A 26545-nucleotide genomic window follows, 5' to 3' on the forward strand; every position below is an offset into this window, starting at 1 on the left:
GGGTGTGAATACTTTCTGAAGGCACTGTATATTTTGAAATCATCCTTAATCATCATCACCACTAAACCGACGACTCCAGTGACTGCAATGTGCGCTTCAGATGTTGCGGACACTGATACCCACGCAAAGTGTCTCAAGACGTTATAGAATGATGCAGTTGGACTTTGGGTGTAGTCGCACATGCACGGCCAAGGATGCTCAAAAATGGGACGATTTTGAATAATTAGCCTATAGCTGCTTCCTTGTTTTCCAAATAATGTAACATCATTTGTGTGATGTATGCAGTCTTTTTGAGCGCTTGGAGTGAGAAGACACACCTTTTGTGCACTCGGAGTACAACAATTGTTCTAAAATACAGTCATAAAAGTGTACATTTCAGATTTTGATTTTTCTTTTGGCTGATGTAGCTACAGCAGAGGAGAACTATGGTTGATTTGGAGAGCGAAGTACCCCCTCTTCTCCCGAAGTATAGATTCAGAGACTTACTCTTACATTTACAAAATGATGAGAGGTAGGTTCAGTTTGTTTTAGATCATGTTAACTACAAGTATTTTTTTAAATGACGTGGTTAAACGTTGTTGTAGCTAGTAGAAAATGTAAGGTTTGTGGAATAAAAAAATAAAAAACATTTGTACTTTTTCAATACAATAGTAGATTTGGTGTTGTGATTCTGTGTTTTTCAAAGTGCAGTTGGAGAGGGGAAGAGAATGACTATGCTAGTGGTGCACCCCTTAGAACAAATGTATCTGTGGGGGTTACATTTGTATAAAGACCTAGAGTGTCATGGTGCTGGCATAAGAAGGGAATGAGACTATGATCGGCATACAGCAGTAGTTGATAGTCCAGGGTCAAAGTTTATTTAGAGTTTGTACCTGTGGAATTTTTGCACTTGTGTAGCCCTTTCTTTTCATGTGTGGAATGTTATTCATAATTGAATCATTAATAAACATGAACATGAAATCTGGTGTTTCTATATCAAATCATTTTGTTATATTTCAGTCTTTTGTGATCTATATAAAGTGTAATATTGGGATGCAAACTCAAAACTGAATACATTTCAACTCTATATCTGACATGGTACATGTGTCTTCTTTTTTGTAAGCCCACAACCATGTGTGTGAGGTGTATACTTTTGTTTCCAAGGTAGATTTGTTTAAGACCACCAAGAATCACTCTGTGTGACCGTGATTTAGCCTAATGCAGTCAAATGTTAATACTGCAGTAAAATGTTAATACTGCAGTAAAATGTTAATACTGCAGTAAAATGTTAATACTGCAGTAAAATGTTAATACTGCAGTAAAATGTTAATATCCAGCCTTAGCCATGCTCCAAAAAAATTGTAAATATGACATTATTCATTTTATTTACAGAAACAATTTATATCTATTGTTTCCCCAAGGGTGCAAGTAGAATTTTACGCCAATGGAAGTACTTTCAAAGAGAGACTTAAACTGTTCTTCATCAAAAACCAAAGATCAAGTAAGTCATCTTTTTTTAAACGTCTAACGTTAGTCACAGTCGAACTACACTATATTCTGTGCCTAAATCTTATTTGTACTTTCTTTAAGAGGGAAAAATACACCTTTTGCATCAGTAACAAATAGCATTGGTTAGAACTGTTGAACCTGTTATAACTAAGGGACCCAGATGTTCTCCTGGTCAAGTCACATGGTGAGGAAGTACTCCTGACCCTAAGTACGACATTATAACCTCTCTGTCTCTCTGTCTCCCAGGCCTGAGAAGACGAGTGTTTGACTTCTCCATAAAGGTCCTGAGCTGTGTCCTATACATCGTGTGTTGACAGACGACCCATCCAAAGGACATGGCTGGTAAGGACATTCATTCCATGTGTCGTAGGTGCATTTACATACCACGTGGAGTTCAATGAATTGTCACAGAAATGTAGCTTTTTATAACTCCAATAGAAGAAAAAAAGGGATAACTCGAAGAGAATGTAGAAGTATCAGTCATTAGCAGTACTAAACCATGCCACCTCAATTCTCAAAGACAATGATTCTAACACTTGAATGCACTGAACATGTTGAAAATGTTAGAATGCACTGTCAATCAAGGACATCATAACCATGTCTGTGTGGTGATGTGGGAAAGAAAACAGTGTTGCATCTAGTGGCTGACTATGGGTGTGCTCTTGACATTTAGTCAGTGTGGCTTTAGTTGGGTTACTTATTTAAGCTTTGTAAAAACTATTGTGCAATAAAGTCATCTCATCTGGAAACATAAGCAAATTAGAGTCGGGTCTTTGTGTACTTTAGTAAGTTGTGATAAAAGGATAATATTTGTATATACTGTCAGTTTACTCGCAGTCGTCCACCAGTCTTATTTCTATTTCTCGTGTGTTACTGTTCTACTTGACTTTTTTGAATGTATATTTTTATAGTACTACTGATATTGATTACTACATTGTTTGGAAAGAGTGAGCAAGAAAGGCATTTCACTGTACTTGTGCATGTGACAATAAAAACATGACTGTAGAATGTATTTTTATTCAATAGTATTCTGCACAGTTAGACATTGTTGTTCATTAATTGGCCATCTTTTTGTTTTCCTTACAGCTGGGCATGCCCCAATCAAACGTACATATTTTTAAAGATTGACTGGTTAGTGTTTAATCTACCCTCATCTAATCGATTGTTAAATAAAAGCTAAAGAGAAGGTCCTCTGTAAACTCAGTTGGTAGTGCAAGGTGCTTGCAATGCCACAAAAGTGGGTTTGATTCCCGGTACCACCCATATGTAAAATGTATGCATGCATGACTGTAAGTCACTCTGGATAAAATGGTCTGCTAAATTGCATATAGTCCGAGTGTACAAAACATTAGGAGAAGCATATTCAGACATCGGCCTAATATGTCAGTGGTTGCCTGGTAACAATGCATGGAAGCGTAATATATCAATGGTTGCCTGGTAACATGGAGACCAGACCACTCACATAGAGAGGAAAACGCACCAGAACAATGTGCTTCTGACCAGAATATGGGCCATTATTTCCTGGTGATTCTGCATGTTGAATTGGCACAAACAGTCTCTGGAACCCAGCGGGTGGCCACTGTAACACTGTTTTTAGCCCGTTGTGGTGTGTCCAGCAGTTCAATCTTCTGCTGCCTTGGCAGATGGTATCCTTAATAAATACAAATACACATCTTTTTTTCCCACTAGGTCTCCCATAATATGGGTCGAACGAAGTCTTGGCATATGGGCGTTTACAGGTTAAAATTTCTGTCAACCAATTTTCTTCACAATTCATTAACTCGCAGCTGTGGTTGCGAACGACTGTATGCATGGGCACTATGCAATTGCTACTGTTTGTTGTTTGCTTTCCAATAATGTGAAACAGACTTGATTGAAACAAAGCTTCTATTTCTTCAACAGGTGTCTGTGGCAGTTATCTGTCTTTTTGAAACTATTCTGTTGACCTACCTGAGTTACAAGGTGAGTCCTATCCCACTTATAGGATGTCACTCAGTCTAAGGACACATTCATAGTAACGTCTATTTTACAGTCATATCAATATCACCACTCAATACACAACGTCAATAGATTGTTAAACAGAAGATAAGCCACCAAAGGGCTAAAAGAGAAAGAAAGACAGAAAAACAGAAAGAAAAAGACAGAAAGAAAGACAGACAGAGAGAAATAAATAAAGACAGACAGAGAGAAATAAATAAAGACAGACAGAGAGAAATAAATAAAGACAGACAGAGAGAGAGAAATAAAGACAGACAGAGAGAAATAAATAAAGACAGACAGACAGAGAGAAATACATAAAGACAGACAGAGAGAGAGAAATAAATAAAGACAGACAGAGAGAAATAAATAAAGACAGACAGAGAGAAATAAATAAAGACAGACAGAGAGAAATAAATAAAGACAGACAGACAGAGAGAAATACATAAAGACAGACAGAGAGAGAGAAATAAATAAAGACAGACAGAGAGAAATAAATAAAGACAGACAGAGAGAAATAAATAAAGACAGACAGAGAGAGAGAAATAAAGACAGACAGAGAGAAATAAATAAAGACAGACAGACAGAGAGAAATACATAAAGACAGACAGAGAGAGAGAAATAAATAAAGACAGACAGAGAGAAATAAATAAAGACAGACAGAGAGAAATAAATAAAGACAGACAGACAGAGAGAAATAAATAAAGACAGACAGAGAGAAATAAATAAAGACAGACAGAGAGAAATAAATAAAGACAGACAGAGAGAGAGAAATAAAGACAGACAGAGAGAAATAAATAAAGACAGACAGACAGAGAGAAATACATAAAGACAGACAGAGAGAGAGAAATAAATAAAGACAGACAGAGAGAAATAAATAAAGACAGACAGAGAGAAATAAATAAAGACAGACAGACAGAGAGAAATAAATAAAGACAGACAGAGAGAGAGAAATAAATAAAGACAGACAGAGAGAAATAAATAAAGACAGACAGAGAGAAATAAATAAAGGCAGACAGAGAGAAATAAATAAATAAAGACAGACAGAGAGATATAAATAAAGACAGATAGAGAGAAATAAATAAAGACAGACAGAGAGAAATAAATAAATAAAGACAGACAGAGAGAAATAAATAAAGACAGACAGAGAGAGAGAAATAAAGACAGACAGAGAGAAATAAATAAAGACAGACAGAGAGAAATAAATAAAGACAGACAGAGAGAAATAAATAAAGACAGACAGAGATAAATAAATAAATAAAGACAGACAGAGAGAAATAAATAAAGACAGACAGAGAGAAATAAATAAAGACAGACAGAGAGAAATAAATAAAGACAGACAGAGAGAGAGAAATAAAGACAGACAGAGAGAAATAAATAAAGACAGACAGACAGAGAGAAATAAATAAAGACAGACAGAGAGAAATAAATAAAGACAGACAGAGAGAAATAAATAAAGACAGACAGAGAGAAATAAATAAAGACAGACAGACAGAGAGAAATAAATAAAGACAGACAGAGAGAAATAAATAAAGACAGACAGAGAGAAATAAATAAAGACAGACAGAGAGAAATAAATAAAGACAGACAGACAGAGAGAAATAAATAAAGACAGACAGACAGAGAGAAATAAATAAAGACAGACAGACAGAGAGAAATAAATAAAGACAGACAGAGAGAAATAAATAAAGACAGACAGAGAGAAATAAATAAAGACAGACAGAGAGAGAGAAATAAAGACAGACAGAGAGAAATAAATAAAGACAGACAGACAGAGAGAAATACATAAAGACAGACAGAGAGAGAGAAATAAATAAAGACAGACAGAGAGAAATAAATAAAGACAGACAGAGAGAAATAAATAAAGACAGACAGACAGAGAGAAATAAATAAAGACAGACAGAGAGAGAGAAATAAATAAAGACAGACAGAGAGAAATAAATAAAGACAGACAGAGAGAAATAAATAAAGACAGACAGAGAGAAATAAATAAATAAAGACAGACAGAGAGAAATAAATAAAGACAGATAGAGAGAAATAAATAAAGACAGACAGAGAGAAATAAATAAATAAAGACAGACAGAGAGAAATAAATAAAGACAGACAGAGAGAGAGAAATAAAGACAGACAGAGAGAAATAAATAAATAAAGACAGACAGAGAGAAATAAATAAAGACAGACATAGAGAAATAAATAAAGACAGACAGAGATAAATAAATAAATAAAGACAGACAGAGAGAAATAAATAAAGACAGACAGAGAGAAATAAATAAAGACAGACAGAGAGAAATAAATAAAGACAGACAGACAGAGAGAAATAAATAAAGACAGACAGACAGAGAGAAATAAATAAAGACAGACAGAGAGAGAGAAATAAAGACAGACAGAGAGAAATAAATAAAGACAGACAGAGAGAAATAAATAAAGACAGACAGAGAGAAATAAATAAAGACAGACAGAGATAAATAAATAAATAAAGACAGACAGAGAGAAATAAATAAAGACAGACAGAGAGAAATAAATAAAGACAGACAGAGAGAGAGAAATAAAGACAGACAGAGAGAAATAAATAAAGACAGACAGACAGAGAGAAATAAATAAAGACAGACAGACAGAGAGAAATAAATAAAGACAGACAGAGAGAAATAAATAAAGACAGACAGACAGAGAGAAATAAATAAAGACAGACAGACAGAGAGAAATAAATAAAGACAGACAGAGAGAAATAAATAAAGACAGACAGAGAGAGAGAAATAAATAAAGACAGACAGACAGAGAGAAATAAATAAAGACAGACAGACAGAGAGAAATAAATAAAGACAGACAGAGAGAAATAAATAAAGACAGACAGAGAGAAATAAATAAAGACAGACAGAGAGAAATAAATAAAGACACAGACTGAGAGAAATAAATAAAGACAGACAGAAATAAATAAAGACAGACAGACAGACAGACAGAAAGAAAGAAAGAAAGAAAGACAGACAGACAGACAGACAGACAGAAAGACAAAGAAACATGCCTGTTCTCTACTTTGTCCTCAGGGCAACATTTGGGAGCAGATACTTCGGTTGACGTTCATCCTGGAGACGGTGAACACAGTGCCTTTCCTGCTCACCGTAAGAAAACACACTCTAACAGGGCCTAGATCAGTTTGACCTTTAACATCATCATTAATAAGATGGGGGACCTGATCTTAGATCATCACTCCCACTCTGAGACTTGAATACGGGCCCTGGACTCTAGCCTGAGAAACACAATGCTATTATGCAGAGCTACTATGGCTGAACAGAACAAGTCTCTTCCCACAGTTGTCACAGACAAAGGACAAACACTGTACAGCCACATGGCTTTATATTGTTTTAAGTTGAATTCAAAGTTGTTTTAAGTCAAAGTCATATACTGTACTGACTCCTACAGTAGAAGTCATTTTTGACCATGTGGGCAGCGTGACGAGAACAACAGGCATTCATTCCCCTGTGGATGGACTGGCCTAATAACCTCTGTGCTCTTTCAGATCCTGTGGCTTCCTCTGCGGAACCTCTTCATCCCTGTGTTCCTGAACTGCTGGTTGGCCAAGCACGCCTTGGAGAACATGATAGTGAGTGATAACCTGCCTCAACTCAGATATGGCTGAATCAGCATGGAATGCTGGTGTTGTGGTGCTGCCACCCTCAAATCATACATTACCCCTGGAGTCAGCGGTTCAATCCCCGGTCATGCCACTGATCTACCCATCTATTCCAACTATTTTGTGATTACATCTACAAAAATACTTATTCTCCTCTACAAAAACAGAGAGTCTTACCAACCACACATCTTAACCTGTCCTCCTCTCTCACGTAGAATGACCTGCATCGTGCCATCCAGCGAACACAGTCTGCCATGTTCAACCAGGTGCTCATCCTCATCTCCACTCTCTTCTGCCTCATCTTCACCTGGTGAGTGTGTGTGTGTGTGTATAAAAAGCAGTTTCTGCATCCCAAACATGGGCACTTTGAAAAGCAATTGCTAATTAAACTCAGCCTCCTGTGGTAACCCTTAGTTTTAGAAACTGTAAAATATGAATGTTAGGTCTTAGCTATTTAGCATGTCCTCTCGGGCTAACTCAATAAGTGGACAGAGTAGATCCATTGCTTTGAACCATCTCTCCAAAAGGCCTTACGGGGTCAGCCCAGACTGAAGCGCTGGTCATTATCTGTGGTTATCCTCCTCAGAGCTTCAAGCACTTTCAGTCACTTGCCACTAATGCACCACGTCTGACATCATATTTGAGGTCACCAAGTCCACAGACCTATCTTTTCCAGTGCACTCTGTGTGTACCGTACATGGCATTACAATGTCACTTATCTCGGAACCATTCCATCAATATCTGGCTTCCTGTTGACTACCACAATACCATTGTAATGTGTGTGATGCCACAAAAGCAAAGTAATGGCAGCAATTACTACTACATCCTGAAGAAATTTGTTTTCTAAGTGTTTTAATGAAACATGAAGGCACAGATTTAAAACAACCAACCTGGCACTCAACAGACAGTGTTTCAGAATATGAAATATCCGTAATGGTTTATATTGTTTATTTAATTTATTATTTAACATTTATTTACCTAGGTAAGTCATTTAAAAGAACAAATTCTTATTTACAATGACGGCCTACCAAAAGGCAAAAGGCCTCCTGCGGAGATGGGAGCTGGGATTAGAAATACAAATATAGGACAAAACACACATCATGACCAGAGAGACACCACACTACTACATAAAGAGAGACCTAAGACAATTACATAGCATGGCAGCAACACATGACATCAACATGGTAACAACACAACATGGCAGCAGCACAACATGGTAGCAGCATAAAACATGGTACAAACATTATTGGGCACAGACAACAGCACAAAGGCAAGAAGGCAAAGACAACAATACATCACACAAAGCAGCCACAACTGTCAGTAAGAGTGTCCATGATTGAGTCTTTGAATGAAGAGACTTTTCTAAGGTATAATGCTAGAACAATGTTGCTGTTGCTGTTGCTTTTCAGTGTGGTAATAGTGTCTTGTTACTCTTTGAGGTCTACTGTAGTGCCTGACACCTGTGGAAGTCTGTCTGTCTGTCCTTCTGTCTGTCTGTGTGTCTGTCTGTCCTTCTGTCAGTCTATCTATCTGTCTGTCCTTCTGTCTGCCTGTCCTTCCTGTCTGCCTTCATTCCTGTCTGCCTGTCATCCTTCCTGTAGACAGTCAGTCAATAGGCCAGATGGTAGTGAAATGAAAGGGTGGCAATTAGTCATGTTATCTAAGACACTGTTTTCTATGAATCCTATAAAGTCATGCTAGTAGTTGTACAGTATAAGAGATGCTGGTTCGCAGTGGCTGACAGTGAAAGCAATGCTAAAAGCTCTTCTGAGTGTGCTGTGGTCTGACTATATCATCTGAGCTGATTGCCCTGGGGATAATGACCGCTAAGTGATCTCAGTGGTGCCATTTGCTGCCCTGCACACGATGTGTGCGTGTGTGTGTGTGTGTGTGTGTGATTGTAATGTTTGTCTCTGTCCCTGTATGGTAATAAAGCAATGCTTATGGAGACACACACACACACACACACACACACACACACACACACACACACACACACACACACACACACACACACACACACACACACACACACACACACACACACACACACACACACACACACACACACACGCACACACACACACCTGGTAATCCATCAGTTTCTCAACACAGCGTATCTGCTATAGATATATTAAGATGTGCTGTATATGATGCAAACAAAACAAAAACAGATTAAATTAAGTAGCAAAATTGAAGTGTGTCAGGTTGAGACACTTCTGTCTGTGTGGACAGAATATTCCTGTAAAGGTATGTTTGTTCTGGCTGGTAAATACAGGTTTACAGGAATGACAACATTGCTTCATTCCCTCCCCCCCAAAAATCAATCATGTCCACAGTAGAGAGGCCAAGTCTTACTAATACATTTCCCGGACCAGTGGGATCAAAGGTCAGGCTACTTCCTATATCAATACATGACTGACATTCAAACTGAAAAACACAGCAGAGGATTTTTGTCAATAAGTACATCCTCAGATATATCCGATGCAGCATACCGTTATTAACCATGATGTATGTTGCAGAGGCTTTTGAGAAGATACGAGTGACTATTTACTGTATAGGGTGTTCAGTTGCAAGGCTTGTGGGTTCATGTTTCTTCTCGATTAAAAAACCTTATGGGCCGGTTTCCCGGGTCACAGATTAAGCCTAGTCCTTGTGTAAATATCTCAATGGAGAATTTCCATTGGAAGGGCTTTTTAGTCCACTTAATCTCTCTCCAGGAAACCGACCCTGTGTGTAGCGACGGGAGTTTTTCTTGACCCACTTCATACAGTATGTTTCAATGTAGACACCAGTAGACCATTTCCCGGACACAGAGTAAGTCTAGTCTTGGGGAATCTCCAACTAAAAATTAAGTCCAAGACTTAGCTTATTCTGTATCTGGGAAACCGGCTCCAAATTTTCTAGTGACACCACTCCCTTCCTAGCCCCTGTGTTAATGCTTCCTGTATCCTGGTAGCATCTGTGGCATCCAGCACCTGGAGCGGGCGGGCAAGAAGCTGACGGTGTTCAACTCCTGGTACTTCTGCGTCGTCACCTTCTCCACAGTGGGCTACGGCGACGTCACGCCCAACGTGTGGCCCTCCAAGCTGCTGGTGATCATCATGATCTCTGTAGCCCTGGTGGTGCTGCCCATACAGGTGAGAGTGATGGCCACAAACACACACACACACAGAGCACACACACACACACACTCACACACAAACACAAGTGCAAGCACGCACGCACACACACACACACACACACACACACACACACACACACACACACACACACACACACACACACACACACACACACACACACACTTCTGCTGACTCATGGTCTTGGTAGACCAACAGTATCCATTCTGCTGACCCATGGTCTTAGTAGACCAACAGTATCCCTTCTACTGACCCATGGTCTTGGTAGACCAACAGTATCCATTCTGCTGACCATTGGTCTTGGTAGGCCAACAGTATCCCTTCTAATGACCCATGGTCTTGGTAGACCAACAGTAACCATTCTGCTGACCCATGGTCTTGGTAGACCAACAGTAACCATTCTGCTGACCCATGGTCTTGGTAGGCCAACAGTATCCCTTCTGCTGACCCATGGTCTTGGTAGACCAACAGTATCCATTCTACTGACCCATGGTCTTGGTAGACCAACAGTAACCATTCTGCTGACCCATGGTCTTGGTACACCAACAGTAACCATTCTGCTGACCCATGGTCTTGGTAGGCCAACAGTATCCCTTCTGCTGACCCATGGTCTTGGTAGACCAACAGTATCCATTCTGCTGACCATTGGTCTTGGTAGGCCAACAGTATCCATTCTGCTGATCCATGGTCTTGGAAGGCCAACAGTATCCATTCTACTGACCCATGGTCTTGGAAGGCCAACAGTATCCATTCTGCTGCTGTTTTGCTATTCTCCTTGTAAACAGATTGCCTTACTGAAGACAATAGCTGACATTTATCGTGGCCTTTTGTATGGACACATTTTCAATGTTCTGTTGAAGCAGCGTTTTTGCTAGTACAGTCCTGGAGACCCACAGCTCTGTCCCAGCTAGCAGTACTAACACACCTGACTCAACTAATCAGGGCTTGATGATTAGTTGATTATCTGAATCAGGTGTGTCCGTACTGGGACGGGGAAAATGCACACACTGTAGCTCTATAGGACCAGGATGTAAGAACGCAGTGATAAAAGATCAATAGTCATAAATGTTTTGGATTGGGTGAACTGTATGCATTTGGTCATATATTAAAGCCTCAGATTGATTTGAGAACGGTTTTGCGCAGTATTAGCAGTATTGGTAATGTGTTCCTCTGCTGGGCGTTATTGGTCAGTTTGAGCAGCTGGCCTACCTGTGGATGGAGAGGCAGAAGTCGGGGGGGAACTACAGCCGTCACCGCGCCCAGACGGAGAAACATGTGGTGCTGTGTGTCAGCTCCCTCAAGATAGACCTTCTGATGGACTTCCTCAACGAGGTCTACGCCCACCCCGGGCTGCAGGTCCGGGTTGGTGTGTGTGTGTGTGTGTGTGTGTGTGTGTGTGTGTGTGTGTGTGTGTGTGTGTGTGTGTGTGTGTGTGTGTGTGTGTGTGTGTGTGTGTGTGTGTGTGTGTGTGTTTCCTCGGGTCTGGATAATTTGGGGAACGCAAGAAAGGTTTTAAAACACTTTGCAACATCATTTTGCATTTGTTATTGGACAAGCCCAGGTAGTCCCTTGCTGTTTCTATCCTTTTTGCTCCATTTGGTGCCGAATGAACACGACCCAGGCTGTTCCTCTGCCTTCCTGTCTATCCAGGACTACTATGTCATCATCCTGTGTCCAACAGAGATGGACGCCCAGGTGCGCCGGGTGCTCCAGATCCCCCTGTGGTCCCAGCGGGTCATCTACCTCCAGGGATCGGCCCTCAAGGACCAGGACCTCATACGAGCCAAGTGACTCACCAACACCAAGGGCTGCGTCTCAATCTGCTGAAACAGTTTCCTCTCTTTTGGTCTTTAGTCACCTTTCCTTCAACTGCACTTATGTGGAAGAGCTGAACTGGTGAAAGCCAATACTGGATAGGAAATAGGCATCAACCTCTTCTGTTTTCAGATCAATGTGAGAGGTTATACAGTTGAAGAGGAGATAAGGAGAGGAAGCCACTGTAGAGTATTGAGATGTACCCACTCAGTATTGAATGGTTGTCCTTCTTTTCCAGAATGGACAATGCAGAGGCTTGTTTCATCCTAAGCAGTCGCTGTGAGGTGGTCCGCACCGCCGCAGTACGTACATTTGTTACTATTACCACTACAGTTCTGTTAGTTAAATCAGGGGCAGACTGGGACCAAGAAACCAGCCCACTGGCCTAAAGAGGGTCCAGCCTACCAAGCATTTGGCTGAACTGACCTATGGCCTGTCCGTTTCTTTGTTTGATTGAGACTAAATTAATATTCATTAACTTGCTAATACCAAAGGCATTTTAGCCAGTCATATTATTAAAGGTACAGCTTTTTCCTCTTCTATTCAGCCCACAGGACGTTAGTGGAACCTTATTTGGGGAGAATGGGCTCGTGGTAATGACATTAGTGGAATCAGTAGAATGGTATCAAATATATCAAACACATGGTGTCAAGGTGTCTGATGCCATTCCATTTGCTCCATTCCGGCCATTATTATGAGCCGTCCTCCCTTCAGCAGCCTACACTGAATCACCCACACCAGTAGACCTCCATCTGCCTGTCTGTTTGTCTGTTGTTCTCTCTGGCAGAGTTCTATTAGAGTTGTATTAGTTCTATTAGAGTTGTATTAGTTCTATTAGAGTTGTATTAGTTCTATTAGAGTTGTATTAGTTCTTTTAGAGTTGTATTAGTTCTATTACAGTTGTATTAGTTCCAATAGACTTGTATTAGTTCTATTAGAGTTGTATTAGTTCTATTAGAGTTGTATTAGTTCTATTAGAGTTGTATTAGTTCTATTAGAGTTGTATTAGTTCCAATAGACTTGTATTAGTTCTATTAGAGTTGTATTAGTTCTATTAGAGTTGTATTAGAATTATGTTCGAGTTATGTTAGTTCTATTAGAGTTATGTTAGTTCTATTAGAGTTCTATTAGTTCTATTAGTTCTATTAGAGTTCTATTAGTTATTTTAGAGTTGTGTTAGTTCTATTAGTTCTATTAGAGTTCTATTAGTTATATTAGAGTTCTATTAGTTCTATTAGAGTTATATTAGCTATATTAGAGTTATATTAGTTATATTAGAGTTCTATTAGCTATATTAGAGTTCTATTAGTTCTATTAGAGTTATATTAGCTATATTAGAGTTATATTAGTTATATTAGTTACATTAGTTATATTAGTTCTATTAGTTACATTAGTTATATTAGTTCTATTAGTTACATTAGTTATATTAGTTCTATTAGTTACATTAGTTATATTAGAGTTATATTAGTTCTATTAGTTACATTAGTTATATTAGAGTTATATTAGTTCTATTAGAGTTATATTAGCTATATTAGAGTTATATTAGTTCTATTAGTTACATTAGTTATATTAGTTCTATTAGTTACATTAGTTATATTAGAGTTATATTAGTTATATTAGAGTTATATTAGTTCTATTAGAGTTATATTAGTTATATTAGAGTTCTATTAGTTCTATTAGAGTTATGTTAGTTCTATTAGTTACATTAGTTATATTAGAGTTATATTAGTTATATTAGAGTTATATTAGTTATATTAGAGTTATATTAGTTCTATTAGTTACATTAGTTATATTAGTTATATTAGTTATATTAGAGTTCTATTAGTTCTATAAGAGTTCTGTTAGTTCTATAAGAGTTCTGTTAGTTCTATTAGAGTTCTGTTAGTTCTAATAGAGTTCTGTTAGTTATTTTAGAGTTCTATTAGTTCTATTAGTTCTATTAGTGTTCTATTAGTTATTTTAAAGTTATGTTAGTTCTATTAGAGTTCTATTAGTTCTATTAGAGTTATGTTAGTTGTATTAGAGATCTTTCAGTTCTATTATATTTCTATTAGTTATATTGGAGTTATATTAGTTCTATTAGAGTTATATTAGTTATATTATAGTTATATTATAGTTATATTAGTTATATCAGTTATATTATAGTTATATTAGTTCTATTAGAGTGCTATTAGTTCTATTAAAGTTATGTTAGTTATTTTAGAGTTCTAATACTTCTATTAGAGATATATTAGTTAAATTAGTTTTATTAGAGTTCTATTAGTTCTATTAGTTTTATTAGAGTTCTATTAGTTCTATTAGAGTTATATTAGTTCTATTAGAGTTATATTAGTTCTATTAGAGTTCTATTAGAGCAGGGGTTCTTAAACTTTTTCAGCCTGGGACCCAAATGAGAAATTCTGTGTTTTCCTGGGACCCAAGCTTAGGAAAATATGCAACTATATGTAAATATCGGTACATTTCATTGCCTTTATGCCCAAAAAAATGCAATATAGACAAAAACAAATAACAATGAAATACCCATAAATATATTTTCATATTTATTTTTCCCCATTGCAAACACTCGTACATACCTGTCTAGGTTGAAACTGTTGCTTTTAAATACAATAAATAATTTAATTCTGAACTGGAATAAACTGATTGATCACATCACACAGGTGGGAGATGCTATGGTGACCAGTGAGCTGAGATAAGGGGGGACTTTACCTAGCAGGGTCTTGTAGATGACATGGAGCCAGTGGGTTTGGCGACGAGTATGAAGCGAGGGCCAGCCAACGAGAGCGTACAGGTCGCAATGGTGGGTAGTATATGGGGCTTTGGTGACAAAACGGATTGCACTGTGATAGACTGCATCCAATTTGTTGAGTAGGCTATTGGAGGCTATTTTGTAAATGACATCGCCAAAGTCGAGGATTGGTAGGATGGTCAGTTTTACAAGGGTATGTTTGGCAGCATGAGTGAAGGATGCTTTGTTGCGAAATAGGAAGCCAATTCTAGATTTAACTTTGGATTGGAGATGTTTGATATGGGTCTACTAATATACTGTAGGTAGTTTTAAGGCATGTTCACCATTTGCACTTGAGGCTGGTTGAGGCTGGTTTCCAGACACAGAATAATCAGAGTCCTAAACTAAAAAAGCATGCACAATGGAGAATTGCTATCTGTGTCCAGGAAATCGGCCCACAAGTACAGCCTATGTTAAATATACTGTATATATATATAATATACCATTTTAAAAAGCAACAACACACAAATATATGTTTATTTTCCCCACAGGGTTGTGAGCATAACAACTTTGAGGATGCCAAAGCCTACAGCTTTAAGAACAAGCTGATTATTGTATCGGCTGAGACGGCGGGGAATGGACTGTACAACTTCATCGTCCCGCTTAGGGCTTCCTACAGACTCAAGAAAGATCTGAACCCCATTGTGTTGCTTCTGGATAATCAGTAAGAAGACCGTTTCAAAACATCCTGTTATCCCTTTTTATTCAGCTGCCCTCTTGGCTAGGTCTCCCTTTTAAAAGAAGTTGGGTTGCAAGATGCCCTTTCCCAATATCCCAGGTTTTCCAGAAATCTTGGTTGGAATATTCCAGAAATAAGGGATTTCTGGAAACCTGGGAATTTGGGGAACGTTACTGGAATATTGCTGACCTCAATGGGATGTCCTGATGAAATGAAAACATTTCGCTCTTTCTCCCTTTGGGGAATATATCTAAATATGTTTTTTGATAAAAGGAAAGAGACATCTGTTACGAAACACCTAAAAATGTAACGAATTACATTCGGTGATTTTCAAATAAGCCTACACTTGTAACCTGAATTGATAAGTCTGCACACGATGATTGATGTGTCCACTCCTGTCTCGTTCTCCGCCACTCATCTCTGCCGTAGCAAATTTGACACACATCATTTTGGAGTGTATTTTCCAGTAGTTTTCAAGTCCATTCGCTCATTTTTCATGCGACTGACATTCGGTAATGATGAGTAACATTGTAATAGCCTACAGTTTTAATGATTGTGATAGGCTCATGTTTTGGCATACAGCCGGTACCGGTTTACTTTCACCCTGTGATTTTACCTCAAGCAAAGCAGCGCCTCCTACCATATTTAGTATGTTTTACAAAAGTATCTGTGTCTTTCGGATATGTCTGGTTGGGTACTGTGACATCAAAAATAACAATATCTGTGCATATGGACAATAAATATCTATTACATTCAATTATACTAAATTCTATTCTGTTCTATTCTATGTTGTTGTGGTGTGTTCATTCTGGTGTCTCTGTTTTGAATAAAATAAAAATGCTCCGTACACACTGAAGAAGGCTGTAAAACAAAAACGTCTGTAAATGCCTGATGCAGTAAAACGTTTAAAACATTGAATAATGAAGTAAGCTTTATGAGACATGATGTTTTGTGCAAAACCCATTACACATCTTTGTTTGTCTGAATTGTGGGGTTTTACACACCAGCCAAGCCTCTGGGAGAGAACCATGGTTCTCTTCTGATTAGTGTTCTGTTGTCTCACCAGGCCTGACACACAGTTCCTGGAGGCTGTCTGTGGGTTCCCCATGGTTTACTACATGGTGGGCTCCATCGATAAGTATGTGACACACAGCATCATCACACACCTTATAACCTTATACATCATCTTCTTTAGTGCCTGTTCTGCAAGTGTATGTGGCACTCTTCCACTTCTAGTCTCACAATCAAGAGTACATCTCAAGGAAACGGACTGAGTGAACCAAAAAAGCAATTTCTCATAAGTCCTGTGGAGAAAGTCACCTTCTTGACAGCCTCCAAGATGCTATCAGTTCCGATTCTCTCTCCACAGTGAATCCGTCACAGATAATCCGTCATAGCTAGCTCATATGCAGGGTGCAGAGATTTTCCTGGTCAGGGAAATGTCTAGTCCTTTATGTCAAGTGTGTGTGTGTGTGTGTGTGTGTGTGTGTGTGTGTGTGTGTGTGTGTGTGTGTGTGTGTGTGTGTGTGTGTGTGTGTGTGTGTGTGTGTGTGTGTGTGTTTTCCTAGCCTGGATGACCTCCTGCGTTGCGGTGTGTCCTTTGCAGCCAACATGGTGGTGGTGGACAAGGAGAGCACCATGAGTGCAGAAGAGGACTACATGGCTGATGCCAAGACCATCGTCAATGTGCAGACACTGTTCAGGTACCTCAACCCCTATCAATGTGCAGACACTGTTCAGGTACCTCAACCCCTATCAATGTGCAGACACTGTTCAGGTACCTCAACCCCTATCAATGTGCAGACACTTTTCAGGTACCTCAACCCCTATCAATGTACAGACACTGTTCAGGTACCTCAACCCCTATCAATGTACAGACACTGTTCAGGTACCTCAACCCCTATCAATGTACAGACACTGTTCAGGTACCTCAACCCCTATCAATGTACAGACACGGGTACCAAAGTCACTGTCATGGTTTTAACCTTCGGTCAAACTATTGTATAATCCAATATACTGGACCACATTTTCACACATTTTATGCAGGCATTTCTATGATATCAAAAGTGTCATAAAGGCTAATATTTTACTAAATCTTTAAACATTTTATAGGTGGGTTTCAAAGATTAATTATATGACAGTGATTTTTTTCAACCGTGTAGATTAAAGTACACACTTCAGAGCTAGTTTCCTTGGCAACCTTGCCACACTGCATCAGGGAATCCATTTGTTTTCTGATTGCTTTCTTGTTGTCAGACAATTAATCAAAAATGTCAACTCACTTTATAATTTTCACCAGACAACGTAGAAGCTTGCACAAACATTGAAACACTTTGATATGGGGTTAATGTTAATGTTAATGAATTGCTCCCACTGTTATTATATAAGCTATATTTTAAACTGGGTGGTTTGAGTCCTGAATGCTGATTGGCAGACAGCCGTGGTATATCAGACCGCATACCACGGGTATGACAAAACATTTATTTGTACTGCTCTAATTACGTTGGTAACCAGTTTATAATAGCAATAAGGCACCTCTGGGGTTTGTGGTATATGGCCAATATACCACGGCTAAGGGCTGTATCCAGCCCAAACGCAACCTCCTCGTGCCTTATTGCTTAATTAGGTAGTATATACGGTAGTATCGGTATCAGTTGTTCACTAAATAGTGCTAATCCTGGATTGGTATAAGTACAGTACACATTTATTAGCTAGGCTATTAATTCATAGTTATTTATCTCATCCAGTCATTCATTTAAGTGAGTATACAAAACATTAAGGACACCTGCTCCTTCCATGACATAGACTGACCAGGTGAATCCAGGTGAAAGCTATGATCCCTTATTGATGTCACTTGTTAAATCCAATTCAATCAGTGTAGATGAAGGGGAGGAGACAGATAAAAATAAAAAAAATCATTGAGACAATTGAGCCCATGGCTTGTGTGCCATTCAGAGGGTGAACGGGCAAGACAACATATTGAACGGGGTATGGTAGTACTGTGCATTCTGAAAGTATTCAGGCCTGTTGACTTGTTAAACATTTTGTTACGTTACAGACTTATTCTAAATTTGATTAAATAGTTCCCCCCCCCCCCCATCAATCTACACACAATACCCCATAATGACAAAGCAAAACAGGTTTTTAGAAATAAAACGTATTCAGACCCTTTACTCAGTACTTTGTTGAAGCACCTTTGGCAGCAATTATAGCCTCAAGTCTTCTTGGGTATGACGCTACAAGCTTGGCCCACCTGTATTTGGGGAGTTTCTCCCATTCTTCTCTGCAGATCCTCTCAAGCTCTGTCAGGTTGGATGGGGTGTGTTTCTGCACAGCTATTTTCAGGTCTCTCCAGAGATTTTTGATTGGGTTCATGTACAGGCTCTGGCTGGGCCACTCAAGGACATTCAGAGACTTGTCCCAAAGCAACTCTGCATTGTGCTGGCTGTGTGCTTAGGGTTGTTGTCCTGTTTAAGTGAACTTTCGCCCCAGTCAGATGTCTTGAGATCTCTGGAGCAGGTTTTCATCAAGGATCTCTCTCTACTTTGCTCTGTTCATCTTTCCCTCAACCCTGACTAGTCTCCCAGTCCCTTCCGTGCTGCAGATGATTGTCCTTCTGGAAGGTTCTCCCATCTCCACAGAGGAACTCTGGAGCTCTGCCAGAGTGACCATCGGGTTCTTGGTCACCTCCCTGACCAAGGCCTTTCTCCCCCGATTGCTTAGTTTGGCCAGGCGGCCAGCTCTAAGAGGAGTCTTGATGGTTCCAAACATCTTCCATTTAGGAATGATGGAGGCCACTGTGTTCTTGGGGACCTTCAATGCTGGAGAAATTGTTTGGTACCCTTCCCCATATCTGTGCCTCAACACAATCCTGTCTCGGAGCTCTACGGATGATTCCTTCGACTTTCAACTATGGGACCTTATATAAATAAACAGGTTTGTGCCATTCCAAATCATGTCCAATCAATTGAATTTGCCACAAGTAGACTCCAATCAAGTTGTAGAAACATCTCAAGGATGATCAATGGAAACAGGATGCACCTGAGCTCAATTTCGAGTCTCATAGCAAAGGGTCTGAATACACATATACATGAGGTATTTCTGTTGATTATTTTTTAATAAATTAAAACCTGTTTTCTCTTTGTCATTATGGGTTATTGTGATGTCATTATGGGTTATTGTGATGTCATTATGGGTTATTGTGATGTCATTATGTTGTATTGTGTGTAGATTGATGAGGACATATTTTTATTTAATCCATTTTAGAATAAAGCTGTAATGTAACAAAATGTAGAAAAAGGGAAGGGGTCTGAATACTTTCCGAATGCACGTTTTTTTCACCCTCAACAGTTTCCCATGTGTATCAAGAATGGTCCACCATCCAAAAGACATCCAGCCAACTTGATACATCTGTGGGAAACATTGGCGTCAACATGGGCCAGAATCCCTGTGGAACGCTTTCAGCACGTTGTCACGATATTAGGAAGGTGTTTCTAATGTTTGGTCTACTCAGTGTATTTTGGATGTCACATTTGATTACAAAGTTGACATTTTGTCTGCCAGTGTGATGTTCTGTTTTATTTTGTTCAGTTAACCTCCGCTATATTGTGTTTCTTCTCATCCAGGTTGTTCTCCAGTCTCAGTATCATCACCGAGCTAACCCACCCCGCCAACATGAGGTTTATGCAGTTCAGAGCTCAGGACTGGTACTCTCTGGCTCTCTCTAACCTGGAGAAGGTAAGCCGTCACTGAATGTACACCATCTGTACTTCAAGGCCGAGTTTCAGTCCAAGGCGCGTTATAGAGAAAGACAGCTGACAATTAGCATTTTAAAAGCAATGTCCCCGGGAAGATGTCAACTCAAACGTAAATTAAAAGGCGTGTTGTCGATTGTTCAGTATGCTGCTCTTTAATACGCCTTCCCAGCCCAAACTATGTAGATGTCTCTAGCTCTATAAATGCAAAGTTAACAACTAGTTATCCTTGTCTGCAGTAGCAAAGGCCATGGACCAGGGTTGGAGTCAATTTCAGTCAATTGAGGAAGTAGACTGAAACTCAAATGATCTTTAATGCTTTTCAATTCGAAAAATGTATAATTGGAATTTGGGTTACTTTCTGAATTGACTGGAATTGAAATGGAATTGACCCCAACCCTGGTACGAAATATACATTGAGTCGTCTCCAAAGGCTACTAACTATACATTGAGTCGTCTCCAAAGGCTACTAACTATATATTGAGTCGTCTCCAAAGGCTACTAACTATACATTGAGTCGTCTCCAAAGGCTACTAACTATACATTGAGTTGTCTCCAAAGGCTACTAACTATACATTGAGTCATCTCCAAAGGCTACTAACTATACATTGAGTCGTCTCCAAAGGCTACTAACTATACATTGAGTCGTCTCCAAAGGCTACTAACTATACATTGAGTTGTCTCCAAAGGCTACTAACTATACATTGAGTCGTCTCCAAAGGCTACTAAATATACATTGAGTCGTCTCCAAAGGCTACTAACTATACATTGAGTCGTCTCCAAAGGCTACTAACTATACATTGAGTCGTCTCCAAAGGCTACTAACTATACATTGAGTCGTCTCCAAAGGCTACTAACTATACATTGAGTCGTCTTCAAAGCAAAGGAATAGAAGGTTAAACAATCATTATGTGAAGACTGGACAGTACATACAGTACAAGCATAGTATTTTTCCACAACCTCTCAAACAACACCAGACGTTGGATCTTTTTTTTCTAAGAGAAATGATTATTCCCATTCATAGACACATGTGACATGTAACATTTTCAGGGGTAATATGACGGGTATTATGTTATGCGTAGGCATCCTTTCCTTAATAAGATATCAATATCGTTCCCGTTGTGGTGCATCTTCCACCTCGTATCAGTATCGACCACCAGGTGGCGGTCTCTCTCTTTCAAATATCCTGTTGCGGTGCATCTTCCACCTCGTATCAGTATCGACCACCAGGTGGCGATCTCTCTCTTTCAAATATCCTAACCTCTTCTTGAGCACCCCCATTTGATCCGTTCCAGTTGTAACACCTGAAGGACTTGATGATTAGGTGACCAGTTGAATCAGGTTTATACTGTACTGCAATAGACTGGTTTATTCAAGGAAAGGTTTGCAGAACGCTGCCCTAACATCCCACTGGGCAAAAACTGGTTGAATAAAATGTATTCCACTTTATCTCATCCAAATAATTCAATGTGATGACATTGAATCAACGTGGAATACTGATTGGATTTGACCCAACTTTGAACCTAAATTCAATGACGGTGATTTTTTTGTTTGTTGAATTCACGTTAGATGACAACTCAACCAAATGTAAATCAGAACTAGATATTGAACTGACGTGTGTGCCCAGTGGGATTGATGTGTTTGTGTTTCTGTCCCCCTGTTACATGTCTATGGGAGCTAAAATAGCTTTGTGATTCTTGCATGTGTTGAAAAGAGCTCTACAAATAAAATGTATTATTATTTATTAGAAAGAGCGGGAGAAAGGCTCCAACCTGGCCTTCATGTTTCGCCTGCCGTTTGCTGCAGGGAGGGTCTTCAGTATCGGCATGCTGGACACTCTCCTCTACAAGGTAACCAGGCAGGACCCACCTGTTCTGTACAGCAGGACCCACCTGTTCTGTACAGCTGGACCCACCTGTTCTGTACAGCATGATCCACCTGTTCTGTACAGCAGGACCCACCTGTTCTGTACAGCAGGACCCACCTGTTCTGTACAGCATGATCCACCTGTTCTGTACAGCAGGACCCACCAGTTCTGTACAGCAGGACCCACCAGTTCTGTACAGCTGGACCCACCTGTTCTGTACAGCTGGACCCACCTGTTCTGTACAGCAGGACCCACCTGTTCTGTACAGCAGGACCTACCAGTTCTGTACAGCAGGACCCACCAGTTCTGTACAGCTGGACCCACCTGTTCTGTACAGCTGGACCCACCTGTTCTGTACAGCTGGATCCACCTGTTCTGTACAGCAGGACCCACCAGTTCTATAAAGCAGGACCCACCTGTTCTGTACAGCTGGACCCACCTGTTTTGTACAGCAGGATCCACCTGTTCTGTACAGCTGGACCCACCTGTTCTGTACAGCTGGACCCACATGTTTTGTACAGCAGGATCCACCTGTTCTGTGCAGCTGGACCCACCTGTTTTGTACAGCAGGATCCACCTGTTCTGTACAGCTGGACCCACCTGTTCTGTACAGCTGGACCCACCTGTTTTGTACAGCAGGATCCACCTGTTCTGTGCAGCTGGACCCACCTGTTTTGTACAGCAGGATCCACCTGTTCTGTGCAGCTGGACCCACCTGTTCTTTACAGCAGCAGAGAATATAATAATGTTACTTACTGCTTACTAGATACCTTTTTTAAGTAGAGGTTGTTCTGTACTGTATATAGAAGGTAATCTCTTTAATTAGCCTACCGAGGCAAATCTATTTAATTAGCCTACTGAGGCTAATCTCTTTAATTAGCCTTTAAAAGGCAAGTCAGTTAAGAACAAATTCTTATTTTCAATGACAGCCTAGGAACAGTGGGTTAACTGCCTTGTTCAGGGGCAGAACGACAGATTTGTACCTTGTCAGTTTGGGGATTTGAACTTGCAACCTTTCGGTTACCAGTCGAACACTCTAACCACTAGGATACCTCTTTAATATCCTAGTGGTTATTTAGTTGGCCTACCGAGGCTTATTTAAACAAGGTTATCTCTGTGGCACAGACTGACTTTGCTTAAGGGCATGTACTGTAGTAATTATAGTTATTTATTACACAATTTTGTACCTCCCAGATATTGTATGTTATAATGTGTAACATTCTTTTTTCTGTCACAATGTGTTCATATGCATCCCAATATCCATATAATATAATGCTAGTCGAATTGGAATGTGTTGATTTCTGGATGACCAGGAATGACCCTTCTATGTCCTGTCCTGTCCTGTCCTGTCTGCCATCCCAGTCGTTTGTCAAAGACTATATTATCTCCATCACCAGGCTGCTGCTGGGCCTGGACACCACCCCGGGCTCTGGATTCCTCTGCTCTGTGAGTTACTCTCTGGGTGCATCTTAATGGTCAAAAGTGGTTTCCTCTCCACGTCTCAGACAGAAGGAGAGAGAAGACAAACAGAGGAGGCGTCTTTAGACTACTGAGATTCACCCGTTGTACTGTACAGTAGTCCTATGTGTGACAGCACAGCAGCCTTTACTTGCCTGTCCAAATCCTTACACTGACAGGTAAAAGTGACTCCACGGTCATTTAAAATCACTGTACAGTTGTTCCTCCTGTAGAGAAATGGACTTTGAAATGACTTTTTAGATGCAGATCTCTGAGGATGACCTGTGGATCCAGACATATGGAAGGCTCTATCAGAAACTGTGTTCCACCGTCGGAGACATTCCCATCGGCATCTACAGGACCGAGTCCCAGACAGCAGATTCCTCTGAGGAGGTGCCCTCTAGACCGCAAGGCTGTTTTAACATTGTTGACATTCATTTGTTTGGCTGTGAAATCCCAGTTTAGTTTTTTCTTTTTTTGTTGTGTGTTAATGACATATTACAGCGGCATTGATTATGCTGTCATTCTGTCGTGTGTGTGTGTGTGTTTTAAAAAATTTCTCATTTGTTACGTATAAATGTTTATTCTGTATGCTTTCATGGTTATTTAAGCATGTTACAACACAGTAAGCAACATTAATGTCATTCATCTCTTTTCTTTTCATTCTCCATCATAAGCAATGCGAGCCATCCTCCCAAAGAAGTTCAGCCCTATTTGTGTGATTCCAATTTGTGTGATTCCATGATTCCTATTTGTGTGATTCCACGATTCACGAAAAACAATAGATTTATTTTGTCAGACTGAATCAACTTTTTATGCAGATGAGGTAGGTTTTCTTCCTCTGTAATGTGTCTTGGTTAAATCGTGCTTGATAAACCACGTCAAGACTTGCCACTGGTGGTTATATCAGGAAGAAATCAATGTCAAATCAACTTATACATTCTCTGGCCTCACTCTTGATCATTCGCTTTGTTCTGGGTCGTTTCATTTGACCCTATTTGACTATAGACACACCATAGACTTCATTCATGTATATGGCATTATGTTTTGACTGTACTCAGTCACAGCTCTCGGTGTGCGTGGGGGACTTACACGACCCCAAGGAGCAGAGAGACCGAGAACTCCCCCCTGTGGCCGGAGGGCTCCATCGGACGGGAAGGCCCCCCTGCTGAGGAGGAAGAGCGTGCAGTGGGCGCGGAAGCTGAGCCGGAGGGGGACTTGAGGGAACCAGCGGGGGGCTCAGGGGGGGGGGGGGGGGGGGGGGGGGGGCAGCAGGGTCTGAGGGCCAGACGCTCGGAGAGACAGGAGCTGGACGAGCTGGTCAGTAACAGGATGAAAAGCCTTGGACTCTGGGCCACGGCTTGCGGTGAGAGACCCCACACATGGGGAGGGATGTTTTTGGGGGGATTGCGAGTTGTATTTCCAAGGCCTGGAACAAAATACGTTATGTGTTTGAAACATGACACTTAGTCTTTATGGATGGATGGACAGACAGACTAACAACAGAGATGATTGTCATGTAATTTACTATGTCAGCCTTTTGACAGACCAAAACGGACAATGGTGAATGCATACAATTTTATCCATATTCATGTGGCCAAAGCCTGAAGCTACGCATTCATCAGTGTCCATTTATGTCCGTAAAAAGTTAATCTCTTGTCAACTATTTTCCGATCAGTTGCATACACAAATTGGCAGTACGTCTTTTGTCGGACAACCATCTCTAATGTCCATCATCTGTCAACAGACAACTTCCATTGAAAAACCATTTGCTCAATCAGACATTTTCTGACACAATCTTTTATATTGCCGTAGCCTAAATCATTGGACGTTTCAATATGATTGTCTTGTTCCAATTCCAGATGACATGAGTGAGAACCAGACTACTCACTCCCACACATACGTGTTGATCAACCCACCTCCTGACACCAGGCTGGAGCTCAATGACATAGTGTAAGTATGGCAGCACATAGAAAAGTAGGGGCCTGAAGAAACGGTTGATGAGATGCAATAAAGTAGAAGCAATCAAGAAAGTGGCAAACTCCATATTACTACTCAATATTACTCCACATTACTCCATATCACTACTCCACATTACTCCATATTTCTACTCCATATTACTACTCCATGTTATTACTCCATATTACTACTCAATATTACTACCCCGTATTACTCCATATCACTACTCCACATTACTCCATATTTCTACTCCATATTACTACTCCATGTTATTACTCCATATTACTACTCAATATTACTACCCCGTATTACTCCATATCACTACTCCACATTACTCCATATCACTACTCCACATTACTCCATATTACTACCCAGTATTACTCCATATTACGACTCCGTATTACTTCATATTACTACTCCACATTACTACTCCACATTACTACTCCACATTATTACTCCATATTTCTACTCCATATTACACGATATTACTCCATATTTCTACTCCACATTACTACTCCACATTACTACTCCACATTATTACTCCATATTTCTACTCCATATTACTCCATATTAGTACTCCATATTACTCCATATTACTACTCCATGTTATTACTCCATATTACTACTCCATGTTATTACTCCATATTACTCCATAATCCTACTCCTCATTACTCCATAATACTTCTCCATATTACTACTCCATATTTCTACTCCATGTTACTATTCCACATTACTACTCCACATTACTCCATATTACTCCTCCACATTACTACTCCATATTATTACTCCATATTTCTACCCCATATTACTACTCCATATTACTACTCCATATTACTACTCCATATTACTACTCCATATTACGACTCCATATTGCTCCATAATACTACTCCATAATACGACTCCATATTACTCAATAATACTACTCCATAATACTACTCCATATTACTACTCCATATTACGACTCCATATTGCTCCATAATACTACTCCATAA

At 39.7% G+C, this 26545-nt stretch overlaps 1 protein-coding gene across 1 annotated transcript; it reads left to right on the forward strand.

The window, feature by feature from the left end:
• LOC109871834 (potassium channel subfamily T member 2) lies at positions 1-26545 on the forward strand. The gene is given in 21 exon segments (XM_031815729.1): positions 1-511; positions 1401-1480; positions 1735-1788; positions 1791-1830; positions 3178-3222; positions 3387-3450; positions 6507-6581; positions 6980-7063; positions 7309-7403; positions 10053-10233; positions 11428-11592; positions 11887-12023; positions 12290-12353; positions 15328-15500; positions 17084-17218; positions 20141-20252; positions 22018-22119; positions 23499-23582; positions 23856-24053; positions 24656-24753; positions 25410-26545. Coding segments are annotated over 21 exon segments (2214 nt in total). The 5' UTR covers positions 1-425; the 3' UTR covers positions 25552-26545.

This window comes from Oncorhynchus kisutch, unplaced genomic scaffold, assembly GCF_002021735.2.
Source record: "Oncorhynchus kisutch isolate 150728-3 unplaced genomic scaffold, Okis_V2 scaffold534, whole genome shotgun sequence".
NCBI lineage: Eukaryota > Metazoa > Chordata > Actinopteri > Salmoniformes > Salmonidae > Oncorhynchus > Oncorhynchus kisutch.